Source organism: Scyliorhinus canicula, chromosome 19 (genome assembly GCF_902713615.1).
Source record: "Scyliorhinus canicula chromosome 19, sScyCan1.1, whole genome shotgun sequence".
In the NCBI taxonomy this organism is placed as follows: domain Eukaryota; kingdom Metazoa; phylum Chordata; class Chondrichthyes; order Carcharhiniformes; family Scyliorhinidae; genus Scyliorhinus; species Scyliorhinus canicula.
Window position 1 is genome coordinate 6,029,965 of NC_052164.1, and position 16,343 is coordinate 6,046,307.

The window sequence follows — 16,343 nt, forward strand, 5'->3', positions numbered from 1 at the left end:
CTGCCCATCAAACACTCCCAGGACAGGTACAGCACGGGGTTAGATACAGAGTAAAGCTCCCTCTACACTGCCCATCAAACACTCCCAGGACAGGTACAGCACGGGGTTAGATACAGAGTAATACTCCCTCTACACTGCCCATCAAACACTCCCAGGACAGGTACAGCACGGGGTTAGATACAGCGTAAAGCTCCCTCTACACTGTCCACATCAAACACTCCCAGGACAGGTACAGCACGGGGTTAGATATAGAGGAAAGCTTCCTCTACATTGTCCGCTTGAAACATCCCCAGGGCAGGTACAGCACAGGGTTAGATATAGAGTACAGCTTCCTCTGTACTGTCCCCATCAAACACTCCCAGGACAGATACAGCACGGGGTTAGATACAGAGTAAAGCTCTCTCTACACTGTCCCCATCAAACACTCCCAGGACAGGTACAGCATGGGGTTAGATACAGAGTAAAGCTCCCTCTACACTGTCCCCATCAAACACTCCCAGGGCAGGTACAGCACGGGGTTAGATACAGAGTAAAGCTCCCTCTACACTGCCCATCAAACACTCCTAGGACAGGTACAGCACGGGGTTAGATACAGAGTAATGCTCCCTCTACACTGCCCATCAAACACTCCCAGGACAGGTACAGCACGGGGTTAGATACAGAGTAAAGCTCCCTCTACACTGCCCATCAAACACTCCTAGGACAGGTACAGCACGGGGTTAGATACAGAGTAAAGCTCCCTCTACACTGCCCATCAAACACTCCTAGGACAGGTACAGCACGGGGTTAGATACAGAGTAAAGCTCCCTCTACACTGCCCATCAAACACTCCTAGGACAGGTACAGCACGGGGTTAGATACAGAGTAAAGCTCCCTCTACACTCCCCATCAAACATTCCAGAGCAGGTCCAGCACAGGCTAGATACTGAGTGAAGCTCCCTCTACACTGCCCATCAAACACTCCCAGGACAGGTACAGCACGGGGTTAGATACAGAGTAATACTCCCTCTACACTGCCCATCAAACACTCCCAGGACAGGTACAGCACGGGGTTAGATACTGAGTAATACTCCCTCTACACTGCCCATCAAACACTCCTAGGACAGGTACAGCACGGGGTTAGATACAGAGTAAAGCTCCCTCTACACTGTCTCCATCAAACACTCCCAGGACAGGTACAGCACGGGGTTAGATACAGAGTAAAGCTCCCTCTACACTGTCCCCATCAAACACTCCCAGGACAGGTACAGCACGGGGTTAGATACAGAGTAAAGCTCCCTCTACACTGTCTCCATCAAACACTCCCAGGACAGGTACAGCACGGGGTTAGATACAGAGTAATGCTCCCTCTACACTGTCTCCATCAAACACTCCTAGGACAGGTACAACACGGGGTTAGATACAGAGTAAAGCTCCCTCTACATTGTCCCCATCAAACACTCCCAGGACAGGTACAGCACGGGGTTAGATACAGAGTAATACTCCCTCTACACTGCCCATCAAACACTCCCAGGACAGGTACAGCACTGGGTTAGATACAGAGTAAAGCTCCCTCTACACTGCCCATCAAACACTCCCAGGGCAGGTACAGCGCGGGGTTAGATACAGAGTAAAGCTTCCTCTACACTGTCCCCATCAAACACTCCCAGCACAGGTACAGCACTGGGTTAGATACAGAGTAAAGCTCCCTCTACACTGCCCATCAAACACTCCCAGGGCAGGTACAGCACGGGGTTAGATACAGAGTAAAGCTCCCTCTACACTGCCCATCAAACACTCCCAGGGCAGGTACAGCACGGGGTTAGATACAGAGTAAAGCTCCCTCTACACTGCCCATCAAACACTCCTAGGACAGGTACAGCACGGGGTTAGATACAGAGTAAAGCTCCCTCTACACTGCCCATCAAACACTCCCAGGACAGGTACAGCACGGGGTTAGATACAGAGTAAAGCTCCCTCTACACTGCCCATCAAACACTCCCAGGACAGGTACAGCACGGGGTTAGATACAGAGTAAAGCTCCCTCTACACTGCCCATCAAACACTCCCAGGACAGGTACAGCACGGGGTTAGATACAGAGTAAAGCTCCCTCTACACTGTCCCCATCAAACACTCCCAGGACAGGTACAGCACGGGGTTAGATACAGAGTAATACTCCCTCTACACTGCCCATCAAACACTCCCAGGACAGGTACAGCACGGGGTTAGATACAGAGTAAAGCTCCCTCTACACTGTCCCCATCAAACACTCCCAGGACAGGTACAGCACGGGGTTAGATACAGAGTAATACTCCCTCTACACTGCCCATCAAACACTCCCAGGACAGGTACAGCACGGGGTTAGATACAGAGTAAAGCTCCCTCTACACTGCCCATCAAACACTCCCAGGACAGGTACAGCACGGGGTTAGATACAGAGTAATACTCCCTCTACACTGCCCATCAAACACTCCCAGGACAGGTACAGCACGGGGTTAGATACAGCGTAAAGCTCCCTCTACACTGTCCACATCAAACACTCCCAGGACAGGTACAGCACGGGGTTAGATATAGAGGAAAGCTTCCTCTACATTGTCCGCTTGAAACATCCCCAGGGCAGGTACAGCACAGGGTTAGATATAGAGTACAGCTTCCTCTGTACTGTCCCCATCAAACACTCCCAGGACAGATACAGCACGGGGTTAGATACAGAGTAAAGCTCTCTCTACACTGTCCCCATCAAACACTCCCAGGACAGGTACAGCATGGGGTTAGATACAGAGTAAAGCTCCCTCTACACTGTCCCCATCAAACACTCCCAGGGCAGGTACAGCACGGGGTTAGATACAGAGTAAAGCTCCCTCTACACTGCCCATCAAACACTCCTAGGACAGGTACAGCACGGGGTTAGATACAGAGTAATGCTCCCTCTACACTGCCCATCAAACACTCCCAGGACAGGTACAGCACGGGGTTAGATACAGAGTAAAGCTCCCTCTACACTGCCCATCAAACACTCCTAGGACAGGTACAGCACGGGGTTAGATACAGAGTAAAGCTCCCTCTACACTGCCCATCAAACACTCCTAGGACAGGTACAGCACGGGGTTAGATACAGAGTAAAGCTCCCTCTACACTGCCCATCAAACACTCCTAGGACAGGTACAGCACGGGGTTAGATACAGAGTAAAGCTCCCTCTACACTGCCCATCAAACACTCCCAGGACAGGTACAGCACGGGGTTAGATACTGAGTAATACTCCCTCTAAACTGCCCATCAAACACTCCCAGGACAGGTACAGCACGGGGTTAGATACAGAGTAAAGCTCCCTCTACACTGCCCATCAAACACTCCCAGGACAGGTACAGCACGGGGTTAGATACTGAGTAATACTCCCTCTAAACTGCCCATCAAACACTCCCAGGACAGGTACAGCACGGGGTTAGATACAGAGTAAAGCTCCCTCTACACTGCCCATCAAACACTCCCAGGACAGGTACAGCACGGGGTTAGATACAGAGTAAAGCTCCCTCTACACTGCCCATCAAACACTCCCAGGACAGGTACAGCACGGGGTTAGATACAGAGTAAAGCTCCCTCTACACTGTCCCCATCAAACACTCCTGGGACAGGTACAGCACGGGGTTAGATACAGAGTAAAGCTCCCTCTACACTGTCCCCATCAAACACTCCCAGGACAGGTACAGCACGGGGTTAGATATAGAGGAAAGCTTCCTCTACATTGTCCGCTTGAAACATCCCCAGGGCAGGTACAGCACAGGGTTAGATATAGAGTACAGCTTCCTCTGTACTGTCCCCATCAAACACTCCCAGGACAGGTACAGCACGGGGTTAGATACAGAGTAAAGCTCCCTCTACACTGTCCCCATCAAACACTCCCAGGACAGGTACAGCACGGGGTTAGATACAGAGTACAGCTTCCTCTGTACTGTCCCCATCAAACACTCCCAGGACAGATACAGCACGGGGTTAGATACAGAGTAAAGCTCTCTCTACACTGTCCCCATCAAACACTCCCAGGACAGGTACAGCATGGGGTTAGATACAGAGTAAAGCTCCCTCTACACTGTCCCCATCAAACACTCCCAGGATAGGTACAGCACAGAGTTAGATACTGAGTAGACCGCCCTCTACAGTTTTGGGCAGCACGGTAGCATGGTGGTTAGCACTGTGGCTTCACAGCGCCAGGGTCCCAGGTTCGATTCCCTGCTGGGTCACTGTCTGTGTGGAGTCTGCATGTTCTCCCCGTGTGTGTGTGGGTTTCCTCTGGGTGCTCCGGTTTCCTCCCACAGTGCAAAGATGTGCAGGTTAGGTGGATTGGCCATGATAATTTGCCCTTAGTGTCCAAAAAAGGTTGGGAGGGGTTATTGGGTTAGGGGGATAGGGTGGAAGTGAGGGTTTAAGTGGGTCGGTGCAGACTCGATGGGCCGAATGGCCTCCTTCTGCACTGTATATTCTATGTTCTACACTGTCCTCATCAAACCCATTGAGGACAGGTACAGCACGGGATTAGATACTGAGTGAAGCTCCCTCTACACTGTCCCCATCAAACACTCCCAGGACAGGTACAGCACGGGGTTAGATACAGAGTAAAGCTCCCTCTACACTGTCCCCATCAAACACTCCCAGGACAGGTACAGCACGGGGTTAGATACAGAGTAAAGCTCCCTCTACACTGTCCCCATCAAACACTCCCAGGACAGGTACAGCACGGGGTTAGATACAGAGTAAAGTTCCCTCTACACTGTCCCCATCAAACACTCCCAGGACAGGTACAGCACGGGGTTAGATACAGAGTAAAGCTCCCTCTACACTGTCCCCATCAAACACTCCCAGGACAGGTACAGCACGGGGTTAGATACAGAGTAAAGTTCCCTCTACACTGTCCCCATCAAACACTCCCAGGACAGGTACAGCACGGGGTTAGATACAGAGTAAAGTTCCCTCTACAGTGTCCCCATCAAACACTCCCAGGACAGGTATAGCACGGGGTTAGATACAGAGTAAAGTTCCCTCTACACTGTCCCCATCAAACACTCCCAGGACAGGTACAGCACAGGGTTAGATACAGAGTAAAGCTCCCTCTACACTGTCCCCATCAAACACTCCCAGGACAGGTACAGCACAGGGTTAGATACAGAGTAAAGCTCCCTCTACACTGTCCGCTTGAAACATTCCCAGGGCAGGTACAGTACGGAGTTAGATGCATTGTAAAGTTCCCTCTACACTGTCCGCTTGAAACATTCCCAAGGCAGGTACAGCATAGGTTAGAATTGCTCATGGATTCAGTCCAGGCAGTGCTTACCACTACTCAGGCTGAGTTAACTCTGATAGGTGACAGAGCTGCTTCCACATTAAAGGTGCTGTGAGCCACCAGGGTCAGCCGTGTCATTTTATGTTCCCAAGCAAGGAGAGAATGAAAGACTCTTGCACTGAAAGGTGAATGTGTTTATGGACTGAATTATAATAGTGAAATTATTCATGGAAAGGAATTAATGTAATTGTAATTAGTGTGATGAAGGAGCAACTGAAACCAGTGCTATTGGCAATGCTGAAGGATCTGTTTTGATTGGCTAAGACTTCCTTTTATTACTGGATCAATTTTCATTTGAGAGCTGAGAGAATGTCACTTGGTTTTGCTAAACACAGTTCCTTTATCCCAGCCGCACGCAATCAACAACGTCAGTCTTTCAGTGAGATTCTTTTATATCACCTGGCTGTTCTCTATTGAGAAGATCATTGGGGCAGGGTTTGGATTTTGTCTTTCCTTTTTAATGGGAATTAAATGGATGCAACAAGGCCCAATATTTGGGGGAACGAGAATGATATTTCAGACACCCCTGGTGGCCACTGTAAATATTTAAATGAGGGTGTACCCACTTGGATTCAGCCCAGCAGTGAACTAAAAACTCGTTTGAGGACTTTTGGCGTACTTTGCTTTTGAAGTAACAGAAAATCGGTTTGTGCAGGTGGGAGAGCTGCCTGGGGATATGCCAGAGGCAAAGGTATTGTTTAAATAAGGTCTGGGACCTAATTTTAGGCCGACCTAAGGCCTTAGTTCAGGTGCACATTATACTGGCAGTTTTAGTCCCTGGAATTGGGCCTCTCTGTGATCAGTTTAATGTTGCTCCCCTTCCTCTTCTCTATTCTTCTAAAACATCGATCTCTCGACAGCAATTTGTATTTATATCGCACCTTTTATGTAATTAAATTTCCCAGGGTGCTTCACAGGAGCGTTATCAAACAAAATTTGACACTGAGTCACATGGGGAGACATGAGCACAGGTGGCCTAAAGAGGTTGTCTTTAAGGAGGAACGTAATGGTGGACAGAGAAGGGGAGGGGAGCAGAGGTTTCTGGAGGGCATTCAAGATCTTAGCATCTTGGCAATCGAACGTACAGCGCCATTAACACCTGGAGATGTCATTTACTATAACCTTGGGGGGTTGACGAGCTGGAGCAAGCTTCAAGACGGGAGACCATGGTAGCATTTATTACAACATTCTGGCAATACATATTACAACATTCTGGCAATAGTACCAATGATTTGTCCACCAGAACTAGCCATCGCCCAAGCCAAGTTGTTTCCGTAAATCTACAACACTGGCATTTACCTGGCAATATGGAAAATTGCCCAGGTACATCTTGTCCACAAAAAGCAGGACTAATCCAACCCAGTCCTATCCAGTCCCATCAGTCTACTCTCATCCATCAGCAAAGTGACGGAAGGTGTCTTCAATAGTGGTATCAGGCAGTACATGCTGAGCAACAATCTGCTCACTAATACTCAATTTGGGCTCCGCAAGAGCCACTCGGCTCCTGACCTCATCACAGCCTTCGTTCAAACATTTTCTAACAAGTATTTTTATTAAGGTTTTGCAGAATTTTTCATAATAAAACAGTAGTGACAATAATAACAAATATTCACCCTAACCCTAACTCTAACCCTAACAATTAGAGTGAATAGAGTGAATATTAACATAGTGCAAAAAGAGAATATAAATTAAATAGACATTATCCCACGCGACCCGGTCTTCCCACACCATCCCAATGAAGGACTCACCCCCCCCCCCCCCCCCCCCCCCAACGGATTGCTGCTGCTGCTGCTGATATTTTATTTTTCCCCAAGAAAGTTGACGAACGGCTGCCACCTCCGAGAGAACCCTAGCATAGACCCTCTTAAGGCAAACTTTATTTTCTTGAGGCTGTGAAACCCAGCCATGTCGGTAACCCAGGTCTCTACACTCGGGGGCTTCGAGTCCCTTCACATTAATAAAATCCGTCTCCGGGCTACTAGGGAGGCAAAGGCCAAAACATCGGCCTCTTTCGCCCCCTGAACTCCCGGGTCTTCTGACACTCCAAAGATTGCTATCTCTGGGCTCGGCACCACCCGTGTGTTAAGCACCTTGGACATTGCCCTCACGAACCCTTGCCAGAATTCTCTAAGCTCCAGGCATGCCTAAAACATGTGGACATGGTTTGCAGGGCTGCCCTTGCACCTCATACAACTGTCTCTACCCCCAAAAACTTGCAAATTCTCGCTGCCGTCATGTGTGCCTCTGGACCACCTTAAATTGAATTAGACTGAGCCTGACTCATGCTGAGGAGGAATTAACCCTGCCCAGGACCTCTGCCCACAGTCCCACTTCCAACTCCTCAGCTGGCTCCTCCTCCCACTTGCCCTTGAGCTCCTCCAACGGGGTTTCCTCCGCCTCCTGTAGTTCCTGGTAGATATCCAACACCCTCCCCTACCCCACCCAGGTGCCGGAGACCACCCTGTCCTGTATCCTCAGTGGCGGCAGTGTCGGAATGGCCACTACCTGTTTTTCAGGAAGGCTCGTACTTGCAGATATTTAAAGAAGTTTCCTGGCGGCAGATTAAATTTGTCCTCGAACGCCTTCAAACTGGGAAAGCTTCCGTCTATGAACAGATCTCCCATCCTTCTGATGCCTGCCCTCTGCCAGCTCTGTAACCCACCATCCATCCTATCCTAAACCTGTGGTTGTTGTATATCGGGGTCCAGAATGACGCTCCCTCCACCTTCTTGTACCTCCTCCACTGTCCCCAGATCCGCAATGTCACCACCACCACCGGACTTGTGGAGTAACGGGTCAGCGAGAACGGCAAAGGAGACGTTATCAAAGCTCCCAGACTAGTACCTTTACATGACGCCGCCTCCAGCTGCTCCCATGCCCCCCGCCCCCATCGTCCACTTCCTAATCATAGCTATATTGGCCACCCAGTAGTAGTTGCGAAAGTTCAGCAGCGCCAACCCCCCCCCCCCCCCCCCCCCACTGCGCTCCAACAGCGATTTCCTGACTTGCGGGGTCTTATTTGTCCACACAAAGCCCGTAATTATCCTCCTCACCCGCTTAAAATAGGTCTTCGGGATGAAGATGGGGAGCCACTGAAAGACAAACAAAAATCTGGGGAGGACAGTCATTTTCACGGTCTGGACCCTCCCTGCCAGTGACAGCGGGAGCATGTCCCACCTTTTAAAGTCCCCTTCCATTTGCTCCACCAACCGGGTCAGGTTGAGCCTGTGCAGGGCATCCCATTTCCTGGCCACCTGTATACCCAGGTAACCAAAACTTTTCTCTACCATCCTGAGTGGCAGCTCTTTCAGTCTCTCCTCCTGCCCCTTGGCCTGGATCACAAACAACTCGCTCTTTCCCATGTTCAGTTTGTACCCTGATAAACTACCAAAATCCCTCAGGGATTTATCCGCAGAACCTCCCCCATCCCCTCCACAGGGTCCGAAATGTACAGGAGCAAATCATCCGCGTATAGCGAGACCCGATGTTCCACCCCCCCTGAACCAGTCCCCGCCAGTTCCTCAAGGCTCTCAGCGCCATAGCTAGTGGTTCTATAGCTAGGGCAAATAGTAACGGGGAGAGGGGACACCCCTGCCTCGTTCCCCGGTGAAGCTCGAAGTACCCCAACCTCAGCCGGTTTGTACATGCACTTGCTACAGGCGCCTGGTACAGCAATTTCACCCAGCCAATAAAGCCCTCACCAAACCCAAACCTCCCCAGCATTTCCCACAGATACTCCCACTCCACCCGGTCAAAGGCTTTCTCTGCGTCCATCGCTGTTACCACCTCCGCCTCCCCTCCCTCTGAGGGCATCATAATAACATTCAAATTCTCCGGACATTGGTATTGAGTTGTCTGCCTTTAACAAACCCAGTCTGGTCTTCCTCTATCACCCCTGGGACGCAATCCTCAATTCAGAATCTTAGCAAGCAATTTGGCTTCCATGTTTAAAGCAAAATCGGCCTGTATGACCCGCAATGTTCCGGGTCCTTCCCTTGTTTAAGAATGAGTGAGATCAAGGCCTGTGACATTGTTGGGGCGAGGGTTCCTCTCTCTCCAGCCTCATTGAAGGTCCTGATCAGGAGTGGGCTCAGTATTTCCGAAAATTTCTTGTAGATTTCTACCTGGTAACCGTCCGGCCCCGGGGCTTTACCCGATTGCATGCCCTCTATACCCTTGACAATCTCCTCCAATTCAATCGGGGCCCCCAGCCCCTCCACCAGGTCCTCTTCCACCTTTGGAAACTGGTCCAAAAATTGCCTCATCCCTTCCGCTCCCGTCGGGGGGGCTCCGACTCGTATAGCTTACTATAGAATTCCTTAAAGACTCTGTTCACACCCCCACAGCCCCCCCCCCCCCCCCCCCCCACCCCGGGATCCAAGGTGTTACCCTCCTAATTCTTTACTCCCCTGATTTCCCTGGCCGCCTCCCTCTTTCGCAGTAGGTGTGCCAGCATTCTACTCGCTTTCTCCCCATACTCATAGCCTGTCCCCCTTCCCTTCCTCAGCTGTGCTACAGCTTTCCCTGTGCTCAGCAGTTCAAACTCCGCCTGCAGACTCCGCCGCTCCCTCAGTAGCCCCACCTCGGGGGCCTCCACGTATCTCCTGTCCACTCGGAGTATCTCCTCCACCAGTCTCTCCCTCTCCGCACTTTCTCTCTTTTCCCTATGGGATCGGATTGAGATGAGTTCCCATCTGACACCTGCCTTCAGAGCCTCCCAGACCGTTGCCGCTGCTACCTCACCCATATCGTTTGTTTCCAGGTAATCCTGGATGTTCCTGCTAATCTGCCCGCAAAACTCTTCGTCCGCCAGCAGCCCCACATCTAGTCTCCAGAGTGGGCGCTGCCCTCTCTCCTCTTTAAGCCGCAGGTCCACCCAGTGTGGGGCCTGGTCCGAGACTGTGATTGCTGAGTATTCTGTCCCCACCACCTTTGGGATTAACGCCCTGCTCAAGACAAAGAAGTCTATGCGGGAATAAACCTTATGAACGTGGGAGAAAAAAGAGAACTCCTTCGTTCTCGGCCGCGCGAACCTTCAAGGATCCCCATCTACTCCATGAAACCCTTTAGTTCCTTAGCGTCTCCTGCCACTTCTGTGGAGGTTATCCTGCGCCTCCACCTTAAGGGCCAATTCGACCAACGTCAATGGTTGGATAGCTTTTTCTCCATCTCCTTAATCGCTTTCCCTTGTGTGGCCTGAGTTGCCATCATTTAGTCTATTGATGCCTTCATCGGGGCCAGCAGGTCCTTTTTAAGATCAGCAAAATAGCCCCTCAGGAACTCCTGTTGCTCCTGTGCCCATTGCACCCATGGACCCTGGTCTATACCGGCCGCCATGCCGTGCCTCGGTGCCCGCTCCGCACGCTTCTGTCTGTTGGGACTTAAACGCTTCACCCGGCCACTCCTGGTCCAGCTATCCATACAGCAGAGAGGGAATCCTTTTGGCAGTGTTCCCTTCACCAATCTGCCCCAACAATTCCGTGAAAACTCCTGAAAAAGGTCCGAGAGTCCATTCCAGACGGGAGCTGCCGAATGCGCGACCTACTCCTCCATGGCCGCCACCGGAGGTCTTGTGCCTTGATTCAAACATGAACAAACGAGTTGAAATCAAGAGGTGAGGTCATGGTGACTACCCTGGATATCAAGGCAGCATTTGATCGAGTGTGGCTTCAGGATACCTGAGCAAAACTGGAGTCAATGGGAATCAGGGGGAAACTCTCCACTGGTTGGAGTTATACTTGGCACAATGGTGATTATGTTGGTTCAAGGTCGATTGTCTGTCACTGCGGGAGTTCCTCAGGGTAGTGTCCGAGGCCCAACCATCTTCAGCTGCTTCATCAATGACATTCCCTCCATCGTAAGGTCAGAAGTGGGGATGTTTGCGATGACTGCACAATGTTCAGCACCATTCGTGACTCCTCAGATAATGGAGCAGTCCATGTCCAAATGCAGCAAGACCTGGACAATATCCAGGCTTGGGCTGATATGTGGCAAGTAACGTTTGTATCGCACAAGTGTCAGGTAATGACAATCTCTAATAAGAGAGAATTTAACTATCGCCTCTTGACATTCAATGGCATTACCATCACTGAATTCCCCACTATTGACATCCTGGGGGTTACCATTGACCAGAAACTGAACTAGACCCAGCCGTATAAATACTGTGGCTACAAGAGCAGGTCTGAGGCTGGGAATTCTGTGGAGAGTAACTCACTTCCTCACTCCCCAAAGCCTGTCCACCATCTACAAGTCAGGAGTGTGATGGAATACTCCCCATGGGATGAGTGCAGCTCCACGATGCTCATAAAGCTCGACAGCATCCAGGACAAAGCGACCCACTTCGGCAGCCCTTCCACAAATATTCAAACCCTCCACCACCGACGCATAGTAGCAGCCGTGTGTTACATCTGCAAGATGCACTGCAGGAACTCACTGAGGTTCCTTAGAGGGCTGGTTTAGCTCAGTGGGCTAGACAGCTGGATTGTGATGCAGGACAAGGCCAGCAGCGTCGGTTCAATTCCGGTACCAGCTGAGAATTCTGAATTCTCCCTCAGTGTACCCGAACAGGCACCGGAATGAGGCGACTAGGGGCTTTTCACAGTATCTTCATTGCAGTGTTAATAGAACAGTACGGCCCTTCAGCCCTCGATGTTGTGCCGAGCAATAATTACCCTACTTAAACCCACGTAACCCGTATCCCAACAATCCCCCCATTAACCTTACACTACGGGCAATTTAGCATGGCCAATCCACCTAACCCGCACATCTTTGGACTGTGGGAGGAAACCGGAGCACCCGGAGGAAACCCACGCACACACGGGGAGGACGTGCAGACTCCACACAGACAGTGACCCAGCCGGGAATCGAACCTGGGACCCTGGAGCTGTGAAGCATTGATGCTAACCACCATGCTACCGTGAGGCCCTAAATGTAATGTAAGCCTACTTGTCACAATAAAGATTATTATTATTATTAGGCAGCACCTATTCCCAGCTGACTGGCTGTCTGTTGCAGAATTTTCTATTTTGATTTCAGCTTTCCAGTATTTTCACTCTTCCAATTGTTGGGAGAAAGGATTGAACAACATAAACCCCAGGATTCAGCTCACGATACCTAGAACATAGAACATAGAACAGTACAGCACAGAACAGGCCCTTCGGCCCTCAATGTTGTGCCGAGCCATGATCACCCTACTCAAACCCACGTATCCACCCTATACCCGTAACCCAACAACCCCCCCCCCCCCCTTAACCTTACTTTTTAGGACACTACAGGCAATTTAGCATGGCCAATCCATCTAGCCCGCACATCTTTGGACTGTGGGGGGGAAACCGGAGCACCCGGAGGAAACCCACGCACACACGGGGAAGACGTGCAGACTCCGCACAGACAGTGACCCAGCCGGGAATCGAACCTGGGACCCTGGAGCTGTGAAGCATTTAGGCTAACCACCATGCTACCGTGCTGCCCCTGAATCCTGAAATGCTGGGAATGGAGCTGATAGGGTTGTCTGAGAGTTATACTGTTGAAGAGAACCCTGAGCACAGCCATAAAGTGTATCTTATACCCGGACTGTGTGTTGATGCAGTGCCTGACCCTCTCTCCCATCTCAAAATGGGGAAGTAAGTTGTCCATTTGTGCCTGTGAATGACCTGCTCTTGATCTCACACTCAATAATAGATTCACAAATATGGGGCCGGCAGATCCACAGTCAAGATCGTCCTATCACCCATCAGGCACAACCCATCCCTGTAATTCTTAATGTGCCGCCCAGCTTCTCACACGTACATACAGTGCAAATCGGTGGCACAGTGGTTAGCACTGCTGCCTACGGTGCTGAGGACCCGGGTTCGATCTCGGCCCCGGGTCATTCTCCCCGTGTCTGCGTGGGTCTCACCCCCAAAACCCAAAAAGATGTGCAGGGTAGGTGGATTAGCCGCGCTAAATTGTCCCTTAATTGGAAATAAAGAATTGGGTACTCTAAAAATTTTTTTTTTAAATGTACTCGCACAGACACACATTTTCCCATTCAAACTCACCCACACCACAATGTGGGTCTACAAACAAAAACACACAGAGACATAAATACCAGGAGGCTCTGTCAACTGGAGTGATGTTGGGCAGCCGGTACCTTCCACACACACACACACACATGCACAAGCAGACATATATATATATGCAGATGCACACAAAAGCATGCACAGGCGCATGCTATCCACACCCACGCAAAGACAGACACAAGAGCACAGCCAGGTTCTATCACCTGTAATAAAATGGGGCTCCCATCACCTGTTGCTTTGAAATTAATGAAGATACAGGGCGTTGGAGAGGGAACGGGGGCTGAATTCAGTTTGGATTGCTTTAGCTATGAGCTTGCACAGACATGATTGCCCAAATGCACTTCCTACTGCTTGGAAATCCTGATGATTCTAACAAGGTGTGTGTGCCTTTCCCTTGCCTTCACACTATTCTTGCTAACTGTCTGTGTGTCTGTTCAATAGGTACTGGATGGATTGCTCGCCCAACATGGAGCTGTGGAGAATTGTGAGCAAGGTATGTGATCGTTAGACAACTGGCTGATCTTTCCCATTTGCCCGTGTTCCAGCCTCGCTGGCCCCCGGCTCAGATTGTTGGTTCATGGTGAATGGCGTATTGGATAATCAGAGCACCAGAGATGCGAATCCATTTGAGTCCCTTTCTGTCTTGGTATGATATCCCGGCTCAGATGCACCGCCGTGATTTCATCTAGTTGGAATTTCAGTTGGGTTTGTTCCCCTGAGAGTGAGGCTGAGTTAAACAGGTCTTCAAATAAAGGTGAAATACTGCGGATGCTGGGAATCGAGAGGGATGCTGCCTCTCGTTCTCCTTTACTTTTGCTACAATAAACTCCCAGCAGGTTTGTCAAACCTTTCATAAATCCATGTTGACCCTGCCTAATTATATGATTAATTGCTAAGTAAGTGTCCAGTTATCAGAAACTTTGTAATGGGTTCTAACGTTTTCTTTATTACTGACGTCAAATTAAAAGGTTTGGGGCAGCAGGGTAGCATGGTGGTTAGCATCAATGCTTCACAGCTCCAAGGTCCCAGGTTCAGTTCCCGGCTGGGTCACTGTCTGTGCGGAGTCTGCACGTCCTCCCCGTGTGTGCGTGGGTTTCCTCCGGGTGCTCCGGTTTCCTCCCACAGTCCAAAGATGTGCGGGTTAGGTGGATTGGCCATGCTAAATTGCCCGTAGTGTCCTAAAAGTAAGGTTAAGGGGGGGTTGTTGGGTTACGGGTATGTGGTGGATACGTGGGTTTGAGTAGGGTGATCATTGCTCGGCACAACATCGAGGGCCGAAGGGCCTGTTCTGTGCTGTACTGTTTTATGTTCTATGTCTGTGGTGCTCTGGTTTTTTTTCTCTAATACATTAGCACTATGCCAGCATCTCCCCAAGTCCAGCCAAGCCACCATATGATGATGGATGGGTGTGATTTATTTTCCTAATTGACTAGGCAAAATCCCAATGGAATTGGATGGAATGTCAGCTTAGACCCCCCCCCCCCCCCCCCCCCCCCCCGCCCTCCCGACACACACACACCAATGTTAATTCATTGTTGACTTCCATTGGGGAGTAAATGTTGGGTGGGCAGTAAAAAGCAGGGTTGCACCTAAACCCATAAATTTTCTGACAGGTGCATCTCCCCCGTTGGTGCGTTTTCTGGCTGTTCAACTGTGGGAGTATCACAGTTAACAACGAGCCAGTCTCTTAAGTACTTGCTTACATTCAGGGACAGTAGTTAGGAGCAGGGAAAGTTTCTGATATTTTGACAGTCTTTAATCTCCAGGAACGACTTCCCATTGTAGCTGGTAGAGTCCAGTTTCTGCCCAAGTACCGATGGAATGTAACACCAGCACCGTTTAGTTGGTGATTCTGTCGTATTAATCACAGGATGGAAAGGCAGGGGACAAAGCAATGGGTTGAGTTCAGCTGCCAAGAATGATACTTGACTGTAATGCAGGAATGAGTATCAAAGCCAAGTAAACGATGTGATGGCTTTAACCCAGACTGACTGTAGCCCATTGAAGCTCGAGCCAGATGCAAACCACAAACCACTGAAGCCAGCAGCACTACAGCTGGGATTGGCTCCGCTCCAGAAGATCAGATATTGAGTTGAATGAAGAGAGGGATAAATCCCACCTTTGATCAAGAAATCTAAACAGATTTGAATCAGTTCACAGCACAAACATGCCGGGCTTTCAGGGCGAGGGGCGGAAATGGTCACATTTTTATATTCTGAGCCAAAATGGTTAGTAATAAGGGATCATAAAAGAAAACAAAAGGAAGACTTGCATTTAAATAGCGCCTTTCACATCCGATGAAGCACTTTTCTGAAGAGTATTCACCGTTGTCCTGAGAATGTGACGGGTTAGCATCTGGACCCCACTGGAAGCAAGTTCTTGGTGGAAAGGCCCATGTTTGATCTTCCCACCCCACTGACAATTGAGGCCCTTAAGTGGCCAATTAACAACCACTTGAGGGCCTCCACCCACCTCCACTGCAATTTTCCCAACTCCAGGGTGGTCTGTTGACATACGGCCACCAGATAAAACTGTGCGGACTGGAAGGGGAGGAGGGGTCTCTCAAACAACACTAATCTGTGCATAATTGAGGCTGTGGACATGAGGGCGGCCACAGACAGCTGCCCCCCCCCCTCTCCCGATGACCCCTCCCCATCCCTTAAGACCTCCTCACTAACAACAGTTACCCTTTACTGGGGGGGGGGCAGCGACAGGAGGGTGTCTCTGTGACACTGCCAAGTGCAAAATCCGCCAGCCTTTGATTGACTGGAAGCTCTTGATAGATGGGAAGTCGCTGTCCTCTTAACTGCCCGATGGGCAGAAGATATGGTAAGCCTTCCTCCTCAGAGTCAGCGCAGTTGTCTGGCTACTTTTTCAGGCAGCGAGTGAGACAGCCACCGAGAATGGATGATTCCACTCATTGAGCGAGGGATAAATGAGGTCCCTCATCAATATGGTGGCCTGTTT

At 50.2% G+C, this 16,343-nt stretch overlaps 1 protein-coding gene across 1 annotated transcript in view; it reads left to right on the forward strand.

Annotated features, from left to right (window-relative positions):
• Positions 1 to 16,343, forward strand: part of LOC119954542 (insulin-like growth factor 2 mRNA-binding protein 3) — a 207,421-nt gene that overhangs the window by 153,926 nt on the left and 37,152 nt on the right. The window contains exon 4 of the mRNA XM_038779855.1: positions 13,818 to 13,869. Coding sequence (XP_038635783.1) covers positions 13,818 to 13,869 — 52 coding nt within the window. The remainder of the gene's footprint in view (positions 1 to 13,817; positions 13,870 to 16,343) is intronic.